The sequence below is a fragment of the Poecilia reticulata genome, chromosome 9 (assembly GCF_904066995.2).
Source record: "Poecilia reticulata chromosome 9, P_reticulata-male-v2, whole genome shotgun sequence".
In the NCBI taxonomy this organism is placed as follows: Eukaryota; Metazoa; Chordata; class Actinopteri; order Cyprinodontiformes; family Poeciliidae; genus Poecilia; species Poecilia reticulata.
Genome location: NC_088838.1, coordinates 26,366,425 through 26,387,373, shown reverse-complemented (window position 1 = coordinate 26,387,373; position 20,949 = coordinate 26,366,425). Strand labels below are relative to the sequence as shown.

Genomic DNA, 20,949 nt, shown 5'->3' with positions numbered 1-20,949 from the left:
TCCACACAGACCCATTGGTAATGAAGGAAAGTGCAGTGGCCACACAGGCCTCATCTCAAGGATTAAATCTTATCAGAACCAGAGGTCTTTTTCTGTTGCATCTTAGAAACAATTTGAGTTTTAATTTCGGACTTGAGTGGTCATTTTCTGGCATACACTGTAAAGGGATCCCAACTGGTTGTGCTCGGACGGTTTCTAGGAGACCGAAAAGTTCAAATTAGCCCAGCAAGGTCTGAGCTCCACATGCGGTAACTTTTGTTGATACAGGGTGTGGCAAAAGAATCACAATTTCATGATCACATATTTTTTACTTAATTAGGCATCTTAGTGGTCAGACCACATCCTTTGAGATAACATATAAAAAGCAGGGTGGGCAGAGTGAAGGGCACATACGTCTCCAGATCAAAGACACTGACAGGAGAAAATGTTATACCTGAGGGGGTATGTTGCTTTCGTCCTTGGTGCCTTTTTCCTTATTGCCAAATCCAGTGAGTAATATCTTGCTAAATACTATCATTCTCTTGTTCATAATTTGTTCCCCTAATCAAGGGTCTATTTTGATGCTGTTGTGTGAAGAATTGTATCTGGATATCTTCCTGTGTTAGGTCATGGTTCTGAGATTATCAATGGGAAAGAAGTGCAGCCACACTCCCTGCCTTTCATGGCTCTGCTGACTTCTCTTAAACCAGATTGCGGAGGAACATTAATTAATTCCAATTGGGTTCTGACTGCTGCGCACTGCGAAGGGTAAGAACAATTTTCATTTTTCTTATTTATATGCATTTGGCGTGCATTTCAAATAAAAATAAGGAATATAATCTGTTGCCACATTGACTGGTTTTGGTATTCATACTGCACATTTCTAAGTTACCGCAGCAGCTAGTTGTGCCATAAGGGAAATCTAGACATGGTTATGTAAGCTGCAGCGTGTGTGTGCAAGCAGTTAAAAGAGGCTAAAAGAGATAGAGGAAAAGATAGAACCTACAACATGCTGGTCTGACAAACAAGACTGCAAAATAGTTTTAATCAGTTTTGTATAAATACGGACTTATCCATCATTACTCAAAAGTATAGGGTAGGTTACAACTTAACCATACCAATTGTGATGAAAAAAATATTAAAAATTATGTGTAATTCATCAGTCTTGGTATACAGCAGTAATAGTAGAAAGAATGTTATATTGAATTTACAACTAAATTTACATAGTAAACCATCAATATCCCATTATTATGCAAGCTCTAATCTGTTAGATCTTAAGTTCCTTACTGGTACTATGTTATTGCTCTCTCAGCGTGAAGACTGTGATGTTGGGAGTGCACTCCATCAAGAACAAGGAAAAGGAAAAACCATACAGGCAGGTCTTTAAAGTGAAGAGCAGTTTTCCTCACCCTAGTTTTAATCACAAAACCTTTGACAATGACTTCATGTTGCTCAAGGTAAGTTTGCTTTGCAAATGAATGATTTGGTCTGGTTAACATAAAATTTCATGCATTGGGAAAATATTTAAGATTAAGTCTCTACTTATATTTATATTTCACAATTAACTTTACTTTCACTTGATTATTATTATTTACTTACTGATGCCTTGAAACATTTCCTTTAAATTATTTTCTGCTTTCTTTTAATAAAATTGTTAATTCAACGGTCCTTTTCACTATACTTTGTAAATGTACTGTTCAATAATATTTGAATAAACTTTTAACTATATATATATATATATATATATATAAATACAGTAATTGTGATCTTTACTTTCCAGCTGAAAAAGGCAGTGAAGCGAACCAAATGGGTGAGACCTCTCAAGCTGACTACAGTTGTCAAAGACCCAGAAGAAGGTTCAGTCTGTATGGTGGCTGGATGGGGAAAAACCAGCATGGATTCAAATCGCTTGTCAGATGTTTTGATGTCAGTCAATGTGACTGTGGTTGGCAGAAAGAAGTGCAGCTCACCGGCTTTTTACAATCATCTCATAACTGACAACATGATTTGTGCTGGGTGGAATGGGAACATCCAAGCTGACACCTGTCAGGTAAATTACCTACCAGCCATTTACACAAATTTAAAATGCTGTGATTTTCCCAGTATTGCATTTTATATATTTCTTCTCTCTGTAGGGGGATTCTGGTGGGCCAATTCTGTGTGATGGAGCTGTAGTTGGAGTTACGTCTTTTGGACGTGGGTGTGGATACAAAACCAAACCTGGCGTGTACGCTTTCCTCACCGAAGATCACCTTGACTGGATCAAGACGACAGTGAACCAATGAGATAATCAATAAGCCTTGGTTGATGTTGCTGTTTTACTCATTACACTTTTCTTGCTCTCCTATGTTATACAACTTACATTTTGCTTCTTAAAGATGTATGCGCAGGCAACAATTGAACAAATAAAAACTGAGCTTTAGCTTGTTACAGCAAACTTTAAAACCTGTTTGTGTAAATCACTTTATTAAAGGATTAAAAAGTAAAGTATTATATTTCTGGCCCTGTACCAGTAGATTAGCCACATACAAAAACCTCTGAGCGTGATGTTTTCTATGACAGCTGTAGCTGTACCGTCTCAAACAAACTGTTTAAACACAGCAAATATACTTCCAAAATTGATGGAATTGCAAAGATCTAAAAATGATCTTCACATGAGTAGATATAACATTTTGGTGGATGGTTGTTTTAAGACAGCAGAAGATGACTTTGGTTTCAGTCTCAGTTTGACAAGCTGTTATCTTAAGTTTGTGGGCAAAAACATAACTGTTGAAGCTACCAACCCCAAGGAATCAGACAACTTGAAAATGCAACAACACCCTTCACAGTACTCAAGGGTAACAGTTTTTCCAATAAAAATGCAAAATAAGTTCATTTCATTTCTTTGTACTTTTCTCCAGCAATAAAGTTTAATAAAGAGCTTCACACCTGCTTTAATAAGTTAGGTATAGTTTTAAAATCTGTTTTGTGTCCATTTCCATGACAAAAACTAGAATTTTTCCCACATTATTGCTTATATCCACAGATAGGGACTGATCCCTTGCAGGGTGTGGATGACAACAGTCTTGCGCTGAAAGAGAGTTGAGCAGGAGTTTATTTAGGCAGCAACAGGTGGGAGGAATCAGCAATCAACAGCCAGTAGGAACGGGAAGAGCAGTTCTCCAAGTTGACAGTATCTCTGATAAATAATCATGTAAGGTCTGGAAAAAGTTGCCACTTGTTTCCTCTCAGGGACTGTGTGATGTCAATAAAATTAAAAACCTCCACCACACTGCTGTTGGCCACCATGAGAAGTGCTAAACATTACCCCTTCAGAAGCGGTAGATCTGACATAATTTCATGATCACACCTATTTCGCCGATTCATACATTTCCATGGTCCACCCACATCCTTTGAGACTACCACATAAAGAGCAGGTTGAGCATTGTGAGGGTCTTAACACGTCAAACACCCTGTTAGGAGGAAATGTTCTCTCTGAGGGATTTCATTGGTTTCATTCTCTCTGCCTCGTTTCTTATCAAATTCAGTGAGTAATACTTTCTTAAATATTGTCATTTTCTTATTAATGCAATATTTCTGCTTAGCTAAGGGTTCAGCTTTCTCCTGTCACATCAAAAATTGTTTCTGGATGTATTGCCAGGTCATGGTTCTGAGATTATCAACGGGAGAGAAGTGGAGCCTCACTCGTTGCCCTACATGGCTCTCCTGGAGTTAAGCACACCAGTCTGTGGGGGAATATTAATTGATCCAAAATGGGTTCTGACTGCTGCACACTGCAAGAAGTAAGAACAATATTTTTTATTCTTATTTTGTAAGGATTCAGAATGGTTAGAAATAGAAAATACAATCCAGTTTTTCATTGGCTGTTTGTGCATATGTTGTTTTCTCTTGCACTTCCAGTTTGTAACAGGAAGCTATTGCTCTGCACTTTTGGATGTTGTGCCCTGTGCAATTCAAGAGCAAACTGAGTAGATGGCCTGAGTAGATAGCAACAGAAAGCCATTTTTTCTTGCTTTGCATGTGTGGAGTGCTTGTTGCTCTGTTTGTATAATCAGGAAAAAAGTAGACGAAAAAGGGGATTTCATTAAAAACTATGCACCACCAGATTTGATGATAGTATGGTTCTATGATTCAGACTGAGCAATGCCTGGTCAGCTCATAAGAATATAAAAAAAATGTCTCAGTCTTTTGTAAAGTTGTATTTCTACACCTTAAAGTATTTCTAAGTTTGCATGCATAACACAGTCAACATTTAAGCACATAGCATGTGAAGGAAGGAAAAGATGTCTTATATTTAGGTACAAATGTCTCTCGCTTCAAGAAACCTCGAAAGCCACAAAGATTCAGAAAACTGTCATCCTCTATCAAACACTTTGTGTTAAGTTTCATTTTCCAATTGAACAAGTTTTGAGAGATTTAGCAACATGTAAAACCAGGTCAGAGTCAGAATACTGATTATGACTCATTAACATGTTCTTATTATATGTTACTTCCTGTTTTATGTATACACATATTTAAGACATACAGTTTTATCATTCATTACTCAAACTTGAGAGCAAAGTCAAGGTGGGTTTAAGCTTTTCTTCTCCAGCTGTAAGAAAAAAATATCAAGGATAATCTGTAATTCATCAGTCCTTCTGTGGAATATTAATAGACTTGTTCAGAAAGGAAAAGGTTATAAACAGTTGAAACCAGATGTCTTTACTAAAAAGATTTCTAAATATCCGACTGTTCTGTCTGACATTACGTTTAACCATACTGTGTTTTTGTTCTCTCCCAGGATTAAGACTGTGTTGCTGGGGGTGCACTCCATCAAAGAAAAGAAGAAGGAACAGCAGCTCAGGCAGATCCGTAAGGTGAAGAGAAGTGTTCCTCATCCTTGCTATGATAGCAAAGAAAAAAACAACGATCTCATGTTGCTCAAGGTAACTTTACAAAATTTGTGATCTTATATGCTGACATTGTTTCTAATATAAAATAAAAGTGATATTTTCTTTTCCAGCTGGACAAAGCAGTGAAGCAAACCAAATGGGTGAAACCTCTCAATCTGAATAAAGTTGTCAAAGAGCCAGCAGCCGGTTCAGTCTGCAAGGTGGCTGGATGGGGAAAAACCAAAACGGATGCAACTACTATGTCAGATGTTTTGATGTCGACCAATGTGACTGTGATCGACAGAATGAAATGCAACTCAAAAGATTATTACAATCTTGCTCCTTATATAACTAAGAACATGATATGCGCCGGGTGGAATGGCAAAATCAAAGCTGACACTTGTCAGGTAAGTGGGCCTAAGAGCCGCTGACACAAATTTAAATGTTGCCGTTTCCCTAAAATGCATTTTATATACTTGTTCTCTCTGTAGGGAGATTCAGGAGGACCCATATTGTGCAATGAAGAACTAGTTGGAGTTACATCTTTTGGGCGTGACTGTGGAATTCAAAACAAACCTGGAGTATACGCTTTCCTCACTGAAGATAACCTCAACTGGGTCAAGAAGACAATGAAGACAAGTGAAAAAACCTAGTTTTTTATCCTTGCTGTTTAACTCTTTCAAGCACTTTTACGATTCCATTTGAATTTAACTTGCATTATGATGCTGAAAGATGTATGTGCAGACAAGTGAACAAAAGACTGAGTTACATCAAACCTTGAAAATAGTTTCTGAAAACCTGTTTAAAAGAATAATGAATAAAATATTATATTTCTGGCCATGTACTGTCAGATTAGTCAATACCAATGACCTTTGTGTGTGTGTTTTCCTTTCTGCTACAGCTAGAATGCTGCTATACCTACAACTAAAACCGGTTGTATGAAGATCAAAAGAAAGTTAACTACTATTTCTGTGGTTTGACTTGAAGGTGACGGAAAACAAGTGATACTGTTCAAATGGTCCACATTTCAAACATATATCAAGATTGAAGATAAAACAATGGCAAAAAGATGTTGACTTGAGCTATTATTAGTAACAAACAGCAGATAAACCAGGTTTTCCATGTTACTAACCATGGAAGACAGTGATAGAATTACAAAAACAGTCTTTGATTTCATCTGTAGCAATGTTGTCAGCATCTTTATTTGGTGAGCAAAATCAAATACAGTGGACTACTGGTTTTGTAGGCTTCGGGATCAAAGCTGCCTGAGAAATGTTAAAATTAGCTAATACTGGGGACCTCAACCAAAAATGCTATCTGCCTGTTTTAATAGTGCAAACACTAACTGGCCTGCCTTACTATGCATTGATATGCATGGAGAAACCCTCCTTACTGCTACTGCAGAATCTTGATGCTGCAGCAAATCAGAGTCCAAGAAAATAAATGGCACTCACGGATTGGCTGCTTTGCAACTGTCGCTCAGTAGCGTGTCGAGTAACATCGTGACAAGGTATGCTTCAGCTTCCCATGCTGCATTTTCTTTTGAATATTTTAGATATGCTCTATGAAACAAATCTAGCAACATGCAGACTTTCTGCAAATAATTATAATTCCTGTTGTCATGTCCTCCTCCTCCATCGCCTTGTTGAAGTGAACATTCAGATAAACTCCTCTCCAGAATGACCACAGACAAGAGGGATTATGTTGACTCTTTACTGAAGCCAGTTGGAGTAGGGTGAAACGGAGAAGTGTGAACATGCACATTTTCAAAAATAATACGCAGCAGCAAACAATAGTTTACACATAAATGTACAATAAATTTGCTCAGGAGGTAATATTTGGCTAAAGACTGTAAAAGTTCCTATAAAACAAATGCTGCTTTCTTACAAACACCTGCATTATTCTAAATAGACAGAAATATCAAATTCAAATTCCAGTGCTTTCAAAGACCAGCTCAAACTTAAAGAAGTTGCGATGTTACTGAGAAAATCCCCATACTTCCTATCTCCTGCATTGTCTCCTCTCTGTGAGATCATCAAACTATGGCAGACTCTGAAATGTAATACCTAATTCTGCCACTAGATGAAAACTAAGTGAACATTCTTACTGTATAAAACTGTGAAATGTCAATAAACTGACAACAAAATACATGTTACACAAAAAATTTTGCACATGCTGAACTGTGAATAAATATGAAGATCAATTATATCTGTAGGTAAAACACTGACTGAATGAGAACAATACCACAGAATGACTCATTTCAAAAATGTGTCATTCTGTGTCACCTCTGACCTTATAGGTTTTGTAAAAATACCTTGTTGACAATAATCATGGTACGCTATTTTACAGATTAATAATGCAAGAATTATTTTGTACATGCTCAGGAATAACTCAAACAAGCAATATTTAAATGGAACCAAAATAACTAATTATTTTATGAGTCTCAAATGTTGGCCTCAATAGAAGAAAGGTGTACATTTTCATGCCAAAAAAAATAACAAACAAAAAAAACGGAACAAATGCATGGTCCCATGTCTGATTTTAAATTAAAAGTTTTATTTCATTTTCATTTCCATTTGAGTTTGCAGAACAACATCCAACTGGAGGGAGGCCTTGGTTACTGAGTGTAGGGTTTGCTGGTGCAAAAAGCTTTGCCCCGACATTCCCACGGTAACCACCACCTGCATTCACTACATAATATAGATGTTCTCAATGCCACAAAATGTTTCCATTCTTGAATTGCAACTAGAGATCATAAGTCAGTGCATGAAATTTGAATATTGAAGTCTCCTCTGCTCATGAATGTGTTCTCACCTGTTTGTACTCTGAGCTGCATGTTGAAGAAATAAAAATAAAAATAAAAACCTCACAGCTGCTGAAGACCTTTTGGTTCTAATCTAGTGTTACCACAGACTTCAGCTTACCGGATCACTACGTGTGTTTTGCTGAATCATGCATTTCCATGGTCAGACCACATCCTTTGAGAAACACAGATAAAGGGTCAGCATCCTGATGGGCGCATTCACCTCCAGACCAAAGACTGAGACAAGACAAAATGTTCTCTCTCAGGGGTATCATTGCCCTTTTCCTTATGATCAACTCAAGTGAGTAATATCTTAAGTGCTGCCATTTTACTTGAGAAGAAAGTTAATATCAAATCTTTACTATTATGGGATGTATTGTACCTTTTTGCTTTCTGTGTCAGGTTACGGATCTGAGATTATCAATGGGAAAGAAGTGAAGCCTCACTCGTTGCCCTACATGGCTCTGCTGGAGTCAAGCGAACCAGTCTGTGGGGGAATATTAATTGATCCGAACTGGGTTCTGACTGCTGCACACTGTGAAAGGTAAAAACAGGAACTCTTTTATGCATTTAGTTTGCTTTGTTGTGCACTGTGCCAATCACAAAACGGTATTTCAAAGCAATATATTTTCAACTTCTGTGTTTTATACCTAAAGTGTGTTTGTGTCACTACTGCCAGTTTTTTTTTTTTTATTGGATGGTGGTGACTAAAACCTCCAATCATTTTTAATTTTGACTTGATTATGATCATAACAAATACAATAATATTATGGCCTGCAATTTTACTAACCTCTTTATTTCCAAAATTGCCCTGCTATTTACCACACATGCTTAAATGTAATGTTTCTTGCTCCAGACCCATTTACTATGTAATATGTTGTTGCTGTCTCAGTATTAAGACTATTAAGACTGTGTTGCTGGGGGTGCACTCCATCAAGGAGAAGAAGAATGAACAGCAGTTCAGGCAGATCCTTAAGGTATCAAGAAGTATTCCTCATCCTTGCTATGATAGCAAAGAAAAAAACAACGATCTCATGTTGCTCAAGGTAAGCGTACTTTGCAAAATTAGTTATCTGTACTGACATTGTTCATAACATAATATAACAGTCATATTTTATTTTCCAGCTGGACAAAGCAGTGCAGCAAACCCAAGGGGTGAAACCTCTAAAGCTGAATGAACGTGCCAAAGAGCCAGCAGCCGGTTCAGTCTGTATGGTGGCTGGATGGGGACAAACCAAAAAAGGCAGAGCTACTTTGTCAGATGTTTTGATGTCAGCCAATGTGACTGTGATCGACAGAATGAAATGCAACTCAAAAAAATATTACCAACTTCATCCATACATAACTAAGAACATGATATGTGCTGGGGCCAGTGGTAAAATCAAAGGTGACACTTGTCAGGTAAGAGATCCTAATGGTAGTTTACACAAAGATAAAAGGCTATTGTTCCAGTAAAATGCTGGTTTTCATTTCTTCTCTGTGTAGGGAGATTCAGGAGGGCCAATACTGTGCAATGGAGCTGTAGTTGGTGTCGCGTCTTTCGGTTACAAATGTGGAATCAAAAACAAGCCTGGAGTCTACGCTTTCCTTACCGAAGATCACCTGAAGTGGATCAACAAGACAATGAAGACTCCTGCAAATGAATAAAGGTTGTTCTTGAGTTGCTGTTTTATTGTTTAAAACTGTTGTAATTCAGCCTGCATTATGTTAGCAAAAAGCGTATGTACAAGCACCAAATGAACAAATAAAACGCTGAGTTTTTACTTCTCACAGCAAGACTTGAGCTATTTCTGAAAACCACTTTAAACAAATGAAGAGAAAAATATTTATTTTCTTGCTCTGTACTATCGGATTAGCCATTAACAATCCGAGTAGATCCTTTTCAGCAGCAAAAAAGGAACTTTTTTAAATTTTTTACAATTTTTGTTTAAGGAAGAAGTGTGCCCAAGTTTGTTTTCAAGCTAAAGTATATTTGTGACCATATTTGCTATGATAATAAAATAAAAGCAAAAATAAAATGTTTGTGTGTCATTTCCCTCTTTCCTCCTCTGAATGTGTGACTGCCAGGTGTGGCTTCCAGGTGGAGCTAATCAGGAGTAATCAGAAAAACATTTAGAGGAGGATTTTCACACTACCACAAAATGTACCCATTGTTATCAAATAGTTATTCTGCATTGATTTTGAAGACTTAAGTCTATTCTGCCTCTGGCTCTATGTTCTCACCGATCTTCAAATGTGAGCTGCACCACAGTGGTAAAAATAAACAAAGAAAATCTCCACTTCACAGCTGCTGAGTAGCATTGGTTCTTGAGGCACTAAGTGGCTCAGTTGGCAGCGCAGATGAACGATGTGTTGAGGTTGTTGCCTGTGATGCAGTTGTCCTGGGCTTGACTCCTTCTCTCTCAGCCCTCTTTCTTATTAGATTGTTGTTTACGAAAGACTTCTAGCACAAAAAAAATAAACTGGTTCTGATCTGGTAAATGTCAAAACACATTTCAAATTGATAGTGTTCATCAGAACACTTCATGTGTTTTGCTCAATTATGCATTTCGATGGTCAAACCACGTCTTTTGCACAGGGAGAACATGCAAACTCCATGCAGAAAGACCGGGGCTGGGAATTGAACCCAGAGCCTTGTTGCTGCAAGGCAACAGCTCTACCAACTGCGCCACTGTGCAGCCCCATTAAATTATCATAATTTACAAAATCATGCAAAGTTGGCACTTTTAATTGACTTTTAATGCAACTTTTAGAGCAACTTTGCATTAAAAGTGTCATTATTTACCGAATGACACTTCATGACAACAGTAAGACATTCATAAAGACTTCTTTATGTTCATGACAGTGTCACGTCAGTCTTATGCACACCCCTTTAAATAAAGTGTTACCAAGATTTTTAAATAAAACAGTGAACCACTTCATTTTTTTACAGGTTCATAAGAAATAGAACCCCAGGAAAGCTCAATCTGGCCTAAGACTAAAAATGTCCACATAGCCCCCTCCATCTCTACTTCTATTAAAGATTTGTAAACAAACACCTTGCAAATATGCTTTTTTATTATAAACATTTACTGTGGGCTGTTTTCTATTCATATACTAACAGCAACCAAAATGCAAAGTCCAGGTTCTCACTTAAGAGTAGTAAAGTAATAAAGGTTAACCATCTTTATTACATCTTTACAACAACTTTACACAGAAAGTGGCAAGTTTGGGTCATATATATATCAGTTTAGTTTGGTGTAGCTGATAAGTAGGGCCTGGACATTGACACATACAGGTCGTAGTCAAAAAATTAGAATATCATGGAAAAGTTTATTTAAATCAGTAATTCCATTTAAGAAGTAAAATGTATATAGTATATTCATTCATTACATACAGACTGATACATTTCAAACATTTATTTCCTTAAGTGTTGAACAGAACTGTTTTTTTTAATACAATTGTGTAATGAATGCATGTTCCCCTGTCTGATTTTAAGTAAAAAGTTTTATTTAATTTCCATTTGAGTTTTCAGAATAACGTCCAACTGGAGCAAAAAGCTCTGCCCCGACGTTCCCACGGTAACCACCACATACATCCACTACATAATATAGATGTTCTCAATGCCACAAAATGTTTCCATTCTTGAATTGCAACTAAAGATCATAACTCAGTGCATGAAATTTGAATATTGAAATCTCTTCTGCTCATGACTTTGTTCTCACCTGTTTGTACTCTGAGCTGCATGTTGAGGAAATAAAAATAAAAACCTCACAGCTTCTGAAGACCTTTTGGTTCCGATCTTGTGTTACCACAGACTTCAGCTTACCAGATCACTACGTGTGTTTTGCTGAATCATGCATTTTCATGGTCAGACCACATCCTTTGAGAAACACAGATAAAGGGTCAGCATCCTGAGGGGCGCATTCACCTCCAGACCAAAGACTGAGACAAGACAAAATGTTCTCTCTGAGGGGTATCATTGCCCTTTTCCTTATGATCAACTCAAGTGAGTAATATCTTGAGTGCTGCCATTTTACTTGAGAAGAAAGTTAATATCAAATCTTTACTATTATGGGATGTGTTGAACCTTTTGCTTTCTGTGTCAGGTTATGGATCTGAAATTATCAATGGGAGAGAAGTGGAGCCTCACTCGTTGCCCTACATGGCTCTGCTGGTGTCAAACAAACCACACTGTGGGGGAATATTAATTGATCCAAACTGGGTTCTGACTGCTGCACACTGTGAAAGGTAAAAACAGGAACTCTTTAATTTGTTATGTAATTAGTTTGCTTTTCAAGCAGCATTAGAAATAGAAAACAAAATCTGTTGCAACATTAACTGACTCTGCTTTGCTCTCCCAATCAATTTAAATAATGCTTAGGTCTGTAAAGGCAAACCGTCAGTCTGCACCTTTGGGTGCAACTAGAGATCATAACTCAGTGCACCTTTGGTTGCAGACTGACGGTCTGCACCCACAATTTGAAAAAGGAAGCCATTTTCTTCTTGCTTTAAATATATGTAGTTCTTGTTGCTGCTTTTACACACAGAAAAAAAAAGGTTAAGAAAGAACAGATTTACCTAAAAACTGCATAACCAGATTTTTTGACAGCGTTATTCAAAATAAAGTACCTTCAGGCTTGCATGTATCATACAGTCTATGTGGCTCATATTTTTAAGTCAGAAAATGATCACCTGGTGTTAAGCTTTGGTGTTTGAACTTCAGGTTTCATTTTCTAAATGAACATTAAGTTTTGACACTAAATTTCAACAGGCTAAGGTCAGAATAGTGATGTTTCATTTTAGCACAATATTAATTATATTATCACTTGACCTTAATTAACTTGTTCATATTGTAAGTTGTCAAAAACAGAAAACAGCAATCTTTGATGCAATAAGGTGCAGATATCACTCATCACTATTCTGACTGTAGCCACATGACTTTAGAAGTGTTGTTCCCTGAGAAGCATTTACATCAAGTTTCACTTTCCAAGTAAGTAATAAAATATTAGTATCGACCATTAGTCCTTTTTGCATTTTGTCAAATTATAACCAAAACTTTATTGTGGAAAATGTGCATCATTCTTATTAATTCTTCCAAATAGAAATATGAATTATGGTGCAGCTTTCATATTAAATAACAATCACAGTGAATCAACTCACATCATAAAAATATCTACTGGTCTCTTTACAGGCTTTTAACTTACTGGCTTATTCCAAGAAAAAAAAGCTGCATGATTATAGCATTCTTAAGATAATGTGCAATAAATGAATCATGAATAATGTGAAATTTATCATAATTCACTTAAATTAATCACAGTAGATTGATTCACTAATAATAAAGTAGGAAACCTTTATAGTGTAATAACTATGGACGCACTACATAAATCTCACTGTTTATTCAATGTCACATGCTGTTTTTATTTTAATTATGTAAAGCACTTTGAAATGCCTTGCTGCTGAAATGTGCTATACAAATAAAATTTGATTGATTGATTGATTGATTGATTGATTGATTGATTGATTGATTGATTGATTGATTGATTGATTGATTGATTGATTGATTGATTGATTGATTGATAAATCCAACACCATACTGTGCTTTTGTTCTTTCAGCATTGAGACTGTGTTACTGGGGGTGCACTCCATCAAAAAAGGGAAAAAAGAAAAAATGTACCGGCAGGTCCGTAAGGTGAAGAAAAGTGTGCCTCATAATAAATATAATAAAAAAACAGAAGTCAATGATCTCATGTTGCTAAAGGTAAGATAACATTTTACTACAGGAGGAAGTTTATGCGTAGATTTGTCTTGGAAAAATACTCTCAAGGAAAACTATAAAACATAATTAAAAGTTGGTTTTGATTTGGTCATTGACAAAACAAAGCATATTTGCTTCTTGACTCAACCAGTGATCTTCAGTCATATGATTTTATCTTTCAGTTCATGAACTAAAATATTAGCTTGAACCAGGTTTAAGATTCAAACTCTATCAGATCTGGTTCAATTGATTTAAGCTTCTTTATTGTGTCTACTATATAATTTTGTGAACAATTTAAACTTTTAACCTTATAGTTTCATGTTTATTGTGATCTATTTTCCCCCCATTCAGTTGGATGAACCCGTGAAGGAAACCGAATGGGTCAAAGTTCACCAGCTGAGCAGTGTTGTCAAAGACCCAGTAGCTGGCTCTGTCTGTCTGGTGGCTGGATGGGGAGCAACCAACAAAACCAAAATTAAAATTATGTCAGATGTTTTGATGTCTGCTAAAGTTACTGTGATTAACAGAAAGAAGTGCAACTCTGCGGAACATTATGACAATGACCCATATATTACCATGGAAATGATCTGTGCAGGGCCAGATGGGAAGAAAAGTGATGCCGACACCTGTCTGGTAAATTAGCCTTTTAGCCAAAGTTTAAAACATTGTTATTACTTTAGAATGATTTTCACGTGTTTCTTCTTTTTCTTAGGGTGATTCAGGAGGACCAATATTTTGTAATAATGTTCTAGTTGGAGTCACATCTTTTGGGGGATCCAAGACTGAGCCCTGTGGATCAGTGAAGAGGCCTGGAGTTTACACTTTCCTATCAAAAGTCCATCTCAACTGGATCAAGAACACAATGAATACCTCTGAAGCTGAATAACTTTTCTGACGGATGCAGTTACATTTCTCTAACCTCTATTTTCATTCTTCCCTTTGTATTCAACTTGCATTATACGTATAGATAAATCACAAATAAAAGCCAAACAAATCATAGACTGATGCTTTACTGTCATGACAACTGTGTATGAAAACCAAATAAAAAAAAATAAAACCATATATCTTTGGTGTTCTTGTTGTAGTCATGTCAGCATATCATTTGCATGTGTGTGAACCTGTATGTCTCTGTGATGGACTGTTCAGCATGTATCCCTGCCTCTCACCCAATGGGTGCTGCATGCTGCAGACAGGTACTACCTCCCCCATGATGCTGCAAGGATAACAGCAGGCATAGAAAATCAATGGAATAAATAGTATAGTGGTTGTGGGCTGCTGTTGGAAAATACAACTTTTTGTGGCATTTAATAAAAACCTGAAAGAGGTAAATATATAATTTGAATTGGGATGCCTGCAACATGGTGGCTAATGCCATATTCAAATGATACCTAAACCTCTTATGTCTAATATAAGACATACTATAGGTGCCAAATGGGTCCTGACAGCAGTACACTGCAAAGAGTAGGAACTATGATGTTTATAATTTGCTTTTAGTTAGCAGATTCCAGCAATTTTATTACCTAGTAAGTTAACAAATGACCTGTTCTGTGTGATTTTTGTTAATATTTCTTTTACCTATATACCTATAGTATATGTCTTATATTAGACATTAAGTAATATAAGAGGTTTCTATTTTAAAAAGAATGAATGTCAAACACAACAGTAAAAAAACGTTCAAATTTAATATTTAGACTTTATAAACAGACCCTCTTCCAAATGGTCAAAATGTATGCAGGCTTTGCAACTTCCTGTACCTTATTTTTGAAAAGAGAGCGTTGCAAAGCCTTAAACCCCTCCTCCTGATCTTAGCAGTTTGTTCCCACGTCTGCACTCACCTACACTCTGATGATGTTAAAACCCCACATCACGCTGACTAACTTGGTTCTGATCGGTACTGGTAAATTTCACCACAGGCTTCAGACTGACGGTGTGCTGCAGATCATTTTATCCATTTCGCTGACTCGTGCATTTCCATGGTCAGACCACATCCTTTGAGAAAAACACATAAAGGGCAGGGTGATTGTCTCCAGGGGCACAATCATCACCAGATCAAAGACAGAAATAAGAGGAAATGTTGTCTCTGAGGGGTTTCGCTGCTTTCATCTCCTGTGTCTTCTTATTTTCTTTCAACTCAAGTGAGTAATAGCTTCTTAAATGCAGTAATTGCCATAGATATCAGTTATGTTTTGTTTTAGAATGGTTCTTTTGTTGCTTTTTTGTGAAAAATGTTATTTGGATATCTTCCTGTGTTAGGTTATGGTTCTGAGATTATTGATGGGAGTGAAGTGAAGCCCCACTCGCTGCCCTATATGGCTCTGCTGAAGTCTAAAGTGCCGATCTGTGGAGGAATATTAATCGATCCCAAATGGGTCCTGACGGCAGCACACTGCAAAGAGTAGGAACTATCATGTTTATAATTTGATTTTAGTTAGCAGATTCCAGCAATTTTATTACCTAGTTAGTTAACAAATGACCTGTTCTGTGTGGTTTTTGTTAATATTTCTTTTCTAAAGAATTAAAAGCTGTTGTCTTTGGAGGCATTTTTTTTATCCCCCCCGCCCCCGATTGTGTACATTGTGCAAAGCAAGAATGAGTATGCATGCTGAGTCACTGGAAGCATCATTTCCTTGTTGCATCAACAGATTTCCCCCCCAAATGATTAAAAATAAGAAAGCACCAAATAGCTAGTAGAGAGCTGATGTCATTTTTTAACCAAAAGCTTTACAAGCATACATATTGTATGTCTTCTTTAAAACAACTTCCATTTGCTTATGTAGTGACCAAAAAATAAATAAAAAATTACATTCAGCTCCTTCGTCATGCATGGGGTGTCATGATGCATTTCAAAAGTGCATCCTGCACGCTAAATATGTCTCACGTGTCATCTCAGACACCGAGTCTACGCACATGACCGTTTCTGCTATTTGCCATAAGGAACAGAAGTAAGTCACTGAAAGAAACCACAGAAACCACAAGGGAGCTTTTCTGAGAATCATTTCAGCATTTCAATCCCGCGACTGATTTTGCGTGAGAAAAATAAATGCACCCCAAGGTCTAATTAATTATTAAACATCAGTGGCATGCAAAAGTTAAAAGTAGGCTTTGCATTCTGGTGAAATGAACAGAAACTTAGAAAGCAACATTATGTTCTGCACGGACTAAAGTAGATCAGGAAGCTCTCCATTGAGCTGTGTGCGTAAGGGTGGTCAAGCTGCAATGGACTTAGACAATAAAAAGAAACTTCTTGAAACACCTAGAATGTATTTCCTTAAAACATGCTATTTCTGGTGTTTTATTTCACCATTTAATACTAACAATTGTTATTTTTCAATCACGTAAGCTGTTTAACCAGACTTTTATTGCACTCACTTTGTCCTGTTGTGAATAATGCAGTATTTTTCTGCTCTTGCAGTGTTAAGACTGTGCTGCTGGGGGTGCACTCTATCAAAGAAGAGGAAAATGAAAAACAATTCAGGCAGGTCCGAAGTGTGTCAAAACTCATCATCCATCCCTGCTACGATGGCAATGAAAAACTCAATGACCTCATGTTGATCAAGGTGAGACTTTAACATGCTAAGTAAAGAAATATTTCACATATGTCTAATTATAAATCAGAAATTCAGGAAGTCACATTTATTGTGGTGGAAACTATGCTCTTAATTGTTAGTGCCAGCGTTTTTGCCTAAAATGATTGTTCGAGCAAACTAAAATGGTCCAAGCCACTGCATTTAATAGATCACATATTCTAAATTTAAATATTTTAACTACAAATCATCAGCATCTGTTGTGCCACTTTTTTTTTCAGATTAACAAGCCAGCAAAAAAAACCAAATGGGTTGAAAGTCTTAAGTTGCAAACTGCTGTAAAAGACCCAGCAAGCGGCTCCGTCTGCATGGTGGCTGGATGGGGAAAAACAAACAACGTTGGCAAGATGTCCGACGTCCTGATGTCCGTCAATGTGACAGTAATCGACAGAGAGAAGTGCAACTCTCCAGATTATTACAACCTGAAGCCGTATATTAACAAGAACATGCTTTGTGCTGGGTCAGATGGTCGAAACAATGCCGACACCTGTCAGGTAAAACAGGTTTCTATTAGTTAGAGGTTGATTTATTCTGAAAACAATCACCACACGTTTCTTCTCTCTCTCTCTCAGGGGGATTCGGGAGGACCAATACTGTGCAAGAACGTTCTAGTTGGAGTCACGTCATTTGGGAAGCTTTGTGGCGTAAAAAAGAAACCTGGAGTTTACTCTTTCCTGTCAGAACGGCATCTTAACTGGATCAAGAAGGCAATGAAGACACCGAAAACTGAATAACTCATATCTACTTTGTACTGTTAAATTCTCACATTCCCTTTTCTGTCTTGCGTATTTATTTATTTTCTCTTATTTTTGACTTTTAAATATTTTATACAAATTGAAAACATGTGCGGTCTTGACTCATTACAGTAAATAAAAGTTTAAAGGACAAGAAGTTCTTGTTGGAAAATGTAACTAAATGGGCAAAAGTATAAAATAGACACCTTCCTCAGCCTACTTTCAGAAACAGGAAAAGCACTGAAAGGTAAAAAAAAAATAAAAAATCCTTTCATAAAGCTCTTCAGATGTCTCACCACATCAAGTCCTCAGAGACAACTGAAAACATTTTACTTCAGACTCATGCAGAAAATATACAATCAGTTTTTCTTTGAATACATTTGTCATTCACATTTGCTGAATCGGGTGTTGGGAGGGAAACACCTCAAAATACACAAGGAACACGTGCAAACTCCAGTCAGAAACATTTCAGTTCCATCAAACTTGAAGAACAGAACCTCAAATATGAAACCGTTTTAAATCGTCGATGTCTAAATTGTGGAATGCAACAATTACTTGAATGCATGTGAGAACAAACGTTTTCTAACCCGGGCAGAAAGTGGAATTCCAACGAGTAGAAAAATAGTTTGTAAAGTAAAAAACTTGCTGATGCTTTTAACACATCTCACAATTAAAATTAACCTCTAAAAAACAAGCAAACTTCAGCTGTTCAAGAAGGAACTTTACTCTTCCTTTAAGCATAAAGAGCAGGTCATATATGACTTACACTGCCAGGAAGCAATCTATATATGAAAGCGAATTATTTTTGCTATGTGGTATGAAACGTACGTGCTTATCTCATCAAAGAATCAGATGAAAGTTTTTATCTTTCTCATGACTCTCTCTTGCTGTAGACGTGCCATTTGCTTATTTTCCTCTTTATTTTTATCTGTCTGATGTTCTTGGTCCTCTGTGGTTGGACGTGCTATTGTTGTTTCTTTTTTGTGGTTGTTCTCGTACGTCTGAGTGACATTTCTTGCTGCTCTTTGTGGTTGAGAGCAGATTCTGTAAGAACATTTGTTACATGGTTTTAGAAACCACCAGAACTTAACACTTTGATATCTTAGAAATACATCACAGTTCACATGACAAAGTAGTAATTTGGAATCTATAGAAAGCAGTAACTGTTTTATATATTAGAAATAAGATCCAAAATGTTTGATGTGCAGCTTTCTAGAACAACCTTCTTCTGCAATTAGACATGTCCGCTCCTGCTTTGTACATCTAATGACCAACATGTTCTCCGTGTTTCTTTGTGAAATACCTCAGTCAAATAAGACGAAGAGCATCTGCCAGCAATTATCAAGTCTCACATTTCATTTTGCTAACAAACAGATGGGGAGAAGATGTTTTCCAGGTCCATTTAAACAGAGTGATTCATACAGGTCTGACCTTCAAGAACCACACTGACTCTACTAACTGGCTTTTATGAAGTGTATTGACAAGGGTTATCTGAGTTGTCCACAATGCCTTCACATGAGAAATAATATGCAATAATTTGAAGCAAGTGGGTGTCAACTCAAAAAAAAAAAATACCAATAATAATACATTTTATTTGTGGTGTCTAAGTACTCAGACACTTTACACGAACACAAATATAAAATCAAACAATGCAACACAACATAAAAACACATTAGAAGGGCAGATTTAAACATTAAAGAAATTACTAGTCTGATATATGCCCATATTGATCTAAAGCATGTAATGGCTTTACTCCATCCATAAATATAAAAATTATCCTGTCTTTTGTGTAGTAAAGGATTCACAGTACCTAGTAAAGCACAAGGAAAACAATCATTTTGTCACATTTAATTGATTTTCTTAGCGTCTCTTAATAATGTGATGTTACCTTTAAACGTTGTCTCAAAATGCCAAAGTAAATGGAGCATCCAAAATTATGAGAAAAAGATGGGATAAAACAGAAGGCTTTCATGCCAGATGCAAAATAAACGTTTTATTAAAAAAAAAAAGATGATGAATTTGGACTCTTTCAATTAAAATGTGAAAAATACCAGGGATTAGTTCAAGAAAAATGAATGCACATTCTCATGTTCCTTCTCTATTTAAATAATGGCGTTCATAAAACAAGCAACACAAAAATCCTGAAATGTGAAGTTGGACCGTAGTGAAACTGACAGTTTTCTTACCAGACACTAGATGGTGCTCTTTTACCGGTAGAGTGTAGTCCTCCATGAACAGGTGACTCATTTAAATTATTGTGAAAACTTGAGGCAGCACGTAATTCAGGAACTTTTATAAGTGTTACATATAATTAGAACTCAAAAAGTAAGTTTTACTCCCCAAAACAAAGTCTGTTCAAAGTAAAGTATTCTTTTGTTTTTGAATAAATGTTTGTAACTTGGTTCAATTCTGTTAGAATTTACCATAATCTTTAACATTTTTCTCTTCAGAGAAATCTGACCTGCAGATTATATACAGTATGACTGGAGTTGGTAGCCGAGTTATTATAATATCTTGATTTCTTGCTATCATTGGGAAAACCTTTTGTAGTCTTTAAGGTGCTCCTGAACAGTGGATTTGCAGGCTTTCTAAAACATCATGACTTTAGTTTTAAATAAGTCGTGTTTTTAAATGAAGGTGATCTGATGCCAAATTGATAAGTGGAAAAGGCAGACAAAGTTCAAAGGAACAAAAATAATATTTTTGGAGAAATTGCTTCTGCTCTTGCAAAGTAACCAAAATAACGTTACAAACTTACAAACGTTACAGTCTGTGAAGTAAATTAGAGATAAAAGCAAAAGAAAACTTTTCCTGGCAAGAAGCTCTATCCTTTGAACATGTTGAGGGGGGAAAAAAACACTACCGCACCCATGAAATTCCTGTGTGTCCTTTATTTGAGCTCCTCATGAATTACCACTGACCAGCCAGGTCCCTGTGTGTTTACAGTGTCTCCATAGTAACCCACAAAAGCTCCCGGGCCCACCTCAGTGTCACCGAAACCTCCAAAGCTCACCACACCCAAATTAACTGATTTTGTGGGACGGATGAATGCATGCGCACTTTTTGGCATGTTTCATTCGCCATTTCTACCACAGGAACTGGAATCCCACACATCACACGCAATGTCAGGGTAAATGTTTACGTGGATTTGCATCACCCGTGTTTGATGCCCACCTCGCCTCACCTTGCTTTCTCCCTCCTCTGTGACGCAGCACAAACACAGCGTCAAACTTTGTTGTAT

The 20,949-nt window shown here is 36.7% G+C and overlaps 5 protein-coding genes across 5 annotated transcripts; all 5 read left to right on the top strand.

Moving 5' to 3' along the window:
- Positions 1-402: 402 nt before the first annotated feature.
- On the top strand, positions 403-2,424 carry LOC103469978 (granzyme A-like). The gene is made up of 5 exons (XM_008418073.3): positions 403-488; positions 606-747; positions 1,292-1,436; positions 1,760-2,029; positions 2,115-2,424. The coding sequence occupies exons 1-5, from the start codon at positions 425-427 to the stop codon at positions 2,262-2,264; spliced, it is 771 nt and encodes a 256-aa protein (XP_008416295.1). The 5' UTR covers positions 403-424; the 3' UTR covers positions 2,265-2,424.
- Positions 2,425-2,514: 90 nt separating this feature from the next.
- On the top strand, positions 2,515-5,716 carry LOC108166573 (granzyme K-like). Its single transcript, XM_017306628.2, has 5 exons — positions 2,515-3,505; positions 3,620-3,761; positions 4,760-4,904; positions 4,982-5,257; positions 5,342-5,716. The coding sequence occupies exons 1-5, from the start codon at positions 3,445-3,447 to the stop codon at positions 5,501-5,503; spliced, it is 786 nt and encodes a 261-aa protein (XP_017162117.2). The 5' UTR covers positions 2,515-3,444; the 3' UTR covers positions 5,504-5,716.
- A 1,677-nt stretch (positions 5,717-7,393) lies between these two features.
- LOC103470643 (granzyme A-like) lies at positions 7,394-10,521 on the top strand. The gene is made up of 5 exons (XM_017306637.2): positions 7,394-7,954; positions 8,056-8,197; positions 8,546-8,699; positions 8,779-9,054; positions 9,139-10,521. Exons 1-5 carry the CDS (start codon positions 7,906-7,908, stop codon positions 9,298-9,300), a joined length of 783 nt encoding a protein of 260 aa, XP_017162126.1. The 5' UTR covers positions 7,394-7,905; the 3' UTR covers positions 9,301-10,521.
- A 968-nt stretch (positions 10,522-11,489) lies between these two features.
- Positions 11,490-14,452, top strand: LOC103469979 (granzyme A-like). Its single transcript, XM_081611143.1, has 5 exons — positions 11,490-11,502; positions 11,643-11,883; positions 13,249-13,393; positions 13,742-14,023; positions 14,103-14,452. Exons 1-5 carry the CDS (start codon positions 11,490-11,492, stop codon positions 14,274-14,276), a joined length of 855 nt encoding a protein of 284 aa, XP_081467269.1. The 3' UTR covers positions 14,277-14,452.
- A 589-nt stretch (positions 14,453-15,041) lies between these two features.
- LOC103469980 (granzyme A-like) lies at positions 15,042-19,547 on the top strand. The gene is made up of 5 exons (XM_008418075.3): positions 15,042-15,525; positions 15,644-15,785; positions 16,803-16,947; positions 17,196-17,468; positions 17,547-19,547. Exons 1-5 carry the CDS (start codon positions 15,462-15,464, stop codon positions 17,706-17,708), a joined length of 786 nt encoding a protein of 261 aa, XP_008416297.2. The 5' UTR covers positions 15,042-15,461; the 3' UTR covers positions 17,709-19,547.
- The last annotated feature ends 1,402 nt before the right edge of the window (positions 19,548-20,949 follow it).

What these genes read in the sequence shown, in the direction of transcription:
- LOC108166573 (XM_017306628.2), top strand. Translation starts at nt 3,445, where the DNA reads ATGTTCTCTCTGAGGGATTTCATTGGTTTCATTCTCTCTGCCTCGTTT. An exon ending in ACTGCTGCACACTGCAAGAA is followed by an intron (nt 3,762 to 4,759) that starts GTAAGAACAATA and finishes GTTCTCTCCCAG; the next exon opens with GATTAAGACTGTGTTGCTGG. An exon ending in TCAAAGCTGACACTTGTCAG is followed by an intron (nt 5,258 to 5,341) that starts GTAAGTGGGCCT and finishes TTCTCTCTGTAG; the next exon opens with GGAGATTCAGGAGGACCCAT.
- LOC103469978 (XM_008418073.3), top strand. Translation starts at nt 425, where the DNA reads ATGTTATACCTGAGGGGGTATGTTGCTTTCGTCCTTGGTGCCTTTTTC. An exon ending in TTTCCTTATTGCCAAATCCA is followed by an intron (nt 489 to 605) that starts GTGAGTAATATC and finishes TTCCTGTGTTAG; the next exon opens with GTCATGGTTCTGAGATTATC. An exon ending in TCCAAGCTGACACCTGTCAG is followed by an intron (nt 2,030 to 2,114) that starts GTAAATTACCTA and finishes TTCTCTCTGTAG; the next exon opens with GGGGATTCTGGTGGGCCAAT.
- LOC103469980 (XM_008418075.3), top strand. Translation starts at nt 15,462, where the DNA reads ATGTTGTCTCTGAGGGGTTTCGCTGCTTTCATCTCCTGTGTCTTCTTA. An exon ending in CTTATTTTCTTTCAACTCAA is followed by an intron (nt 15,526 to 15,643) that starts GTGAGTAATAGC and finishes TTCCTGTGTTAG; the next exon opens with GTTATGGTTCTGAGATTATT. An exon ending in ACAATGCCGACACCTGTCAG is followed by an intron (nt 17,469 to 17,546) that starts GTAAAACAGGTT and finishes TCTCTCTCTCAG; the next exon opens with GGGGATTCGGGAGGACCAAT.
- LOC103470643 (XM_017306637.2), top strand. Translation starts at nt 7,906, where the DNA reads ATGTTCTCTCTCAGGGGTATCATTGCCCTTTTCCTTATGATCAACTCA. An exon ending in TTTCCTTATGATCAACTCAA is followed by an intron (nt 7,955 to 8,055) that starts GTGAGTAATATC and finishes TTTCTGTGTCAG; the next exon opens with GTTACGGATCTGAGATTATC. An exon ending in TCAAAGGTGACACTTGTCAG is followed by an intron (nt 9,055 to 9,138) that starts GTAAGAGATCCT and finishes TTCTCTGTGTAG; the next exon opens with GGAGATTCAGGAGGGCCAAT.
- LOC103469979 (XM_081611143.1), top strand. An exon ending in ACTGCTGCACACTGTGAAAG is followed by an intron (nt 11,884 to 13,248) that starts GTAAAAACAGGA and finishes TTGTTCTTTCAG; the next exon opens with CATTGAGACTGTGTTACTGG. An exon ending in GTGATGCCGACACCTGTCTG is followed by an intron (nt 14,024 to 14,102) that starts GTAAATTAGCCT and finishes TCTTTTTCTTAG; the next exon opens with GGTGATTCAGGAGGACCAAT.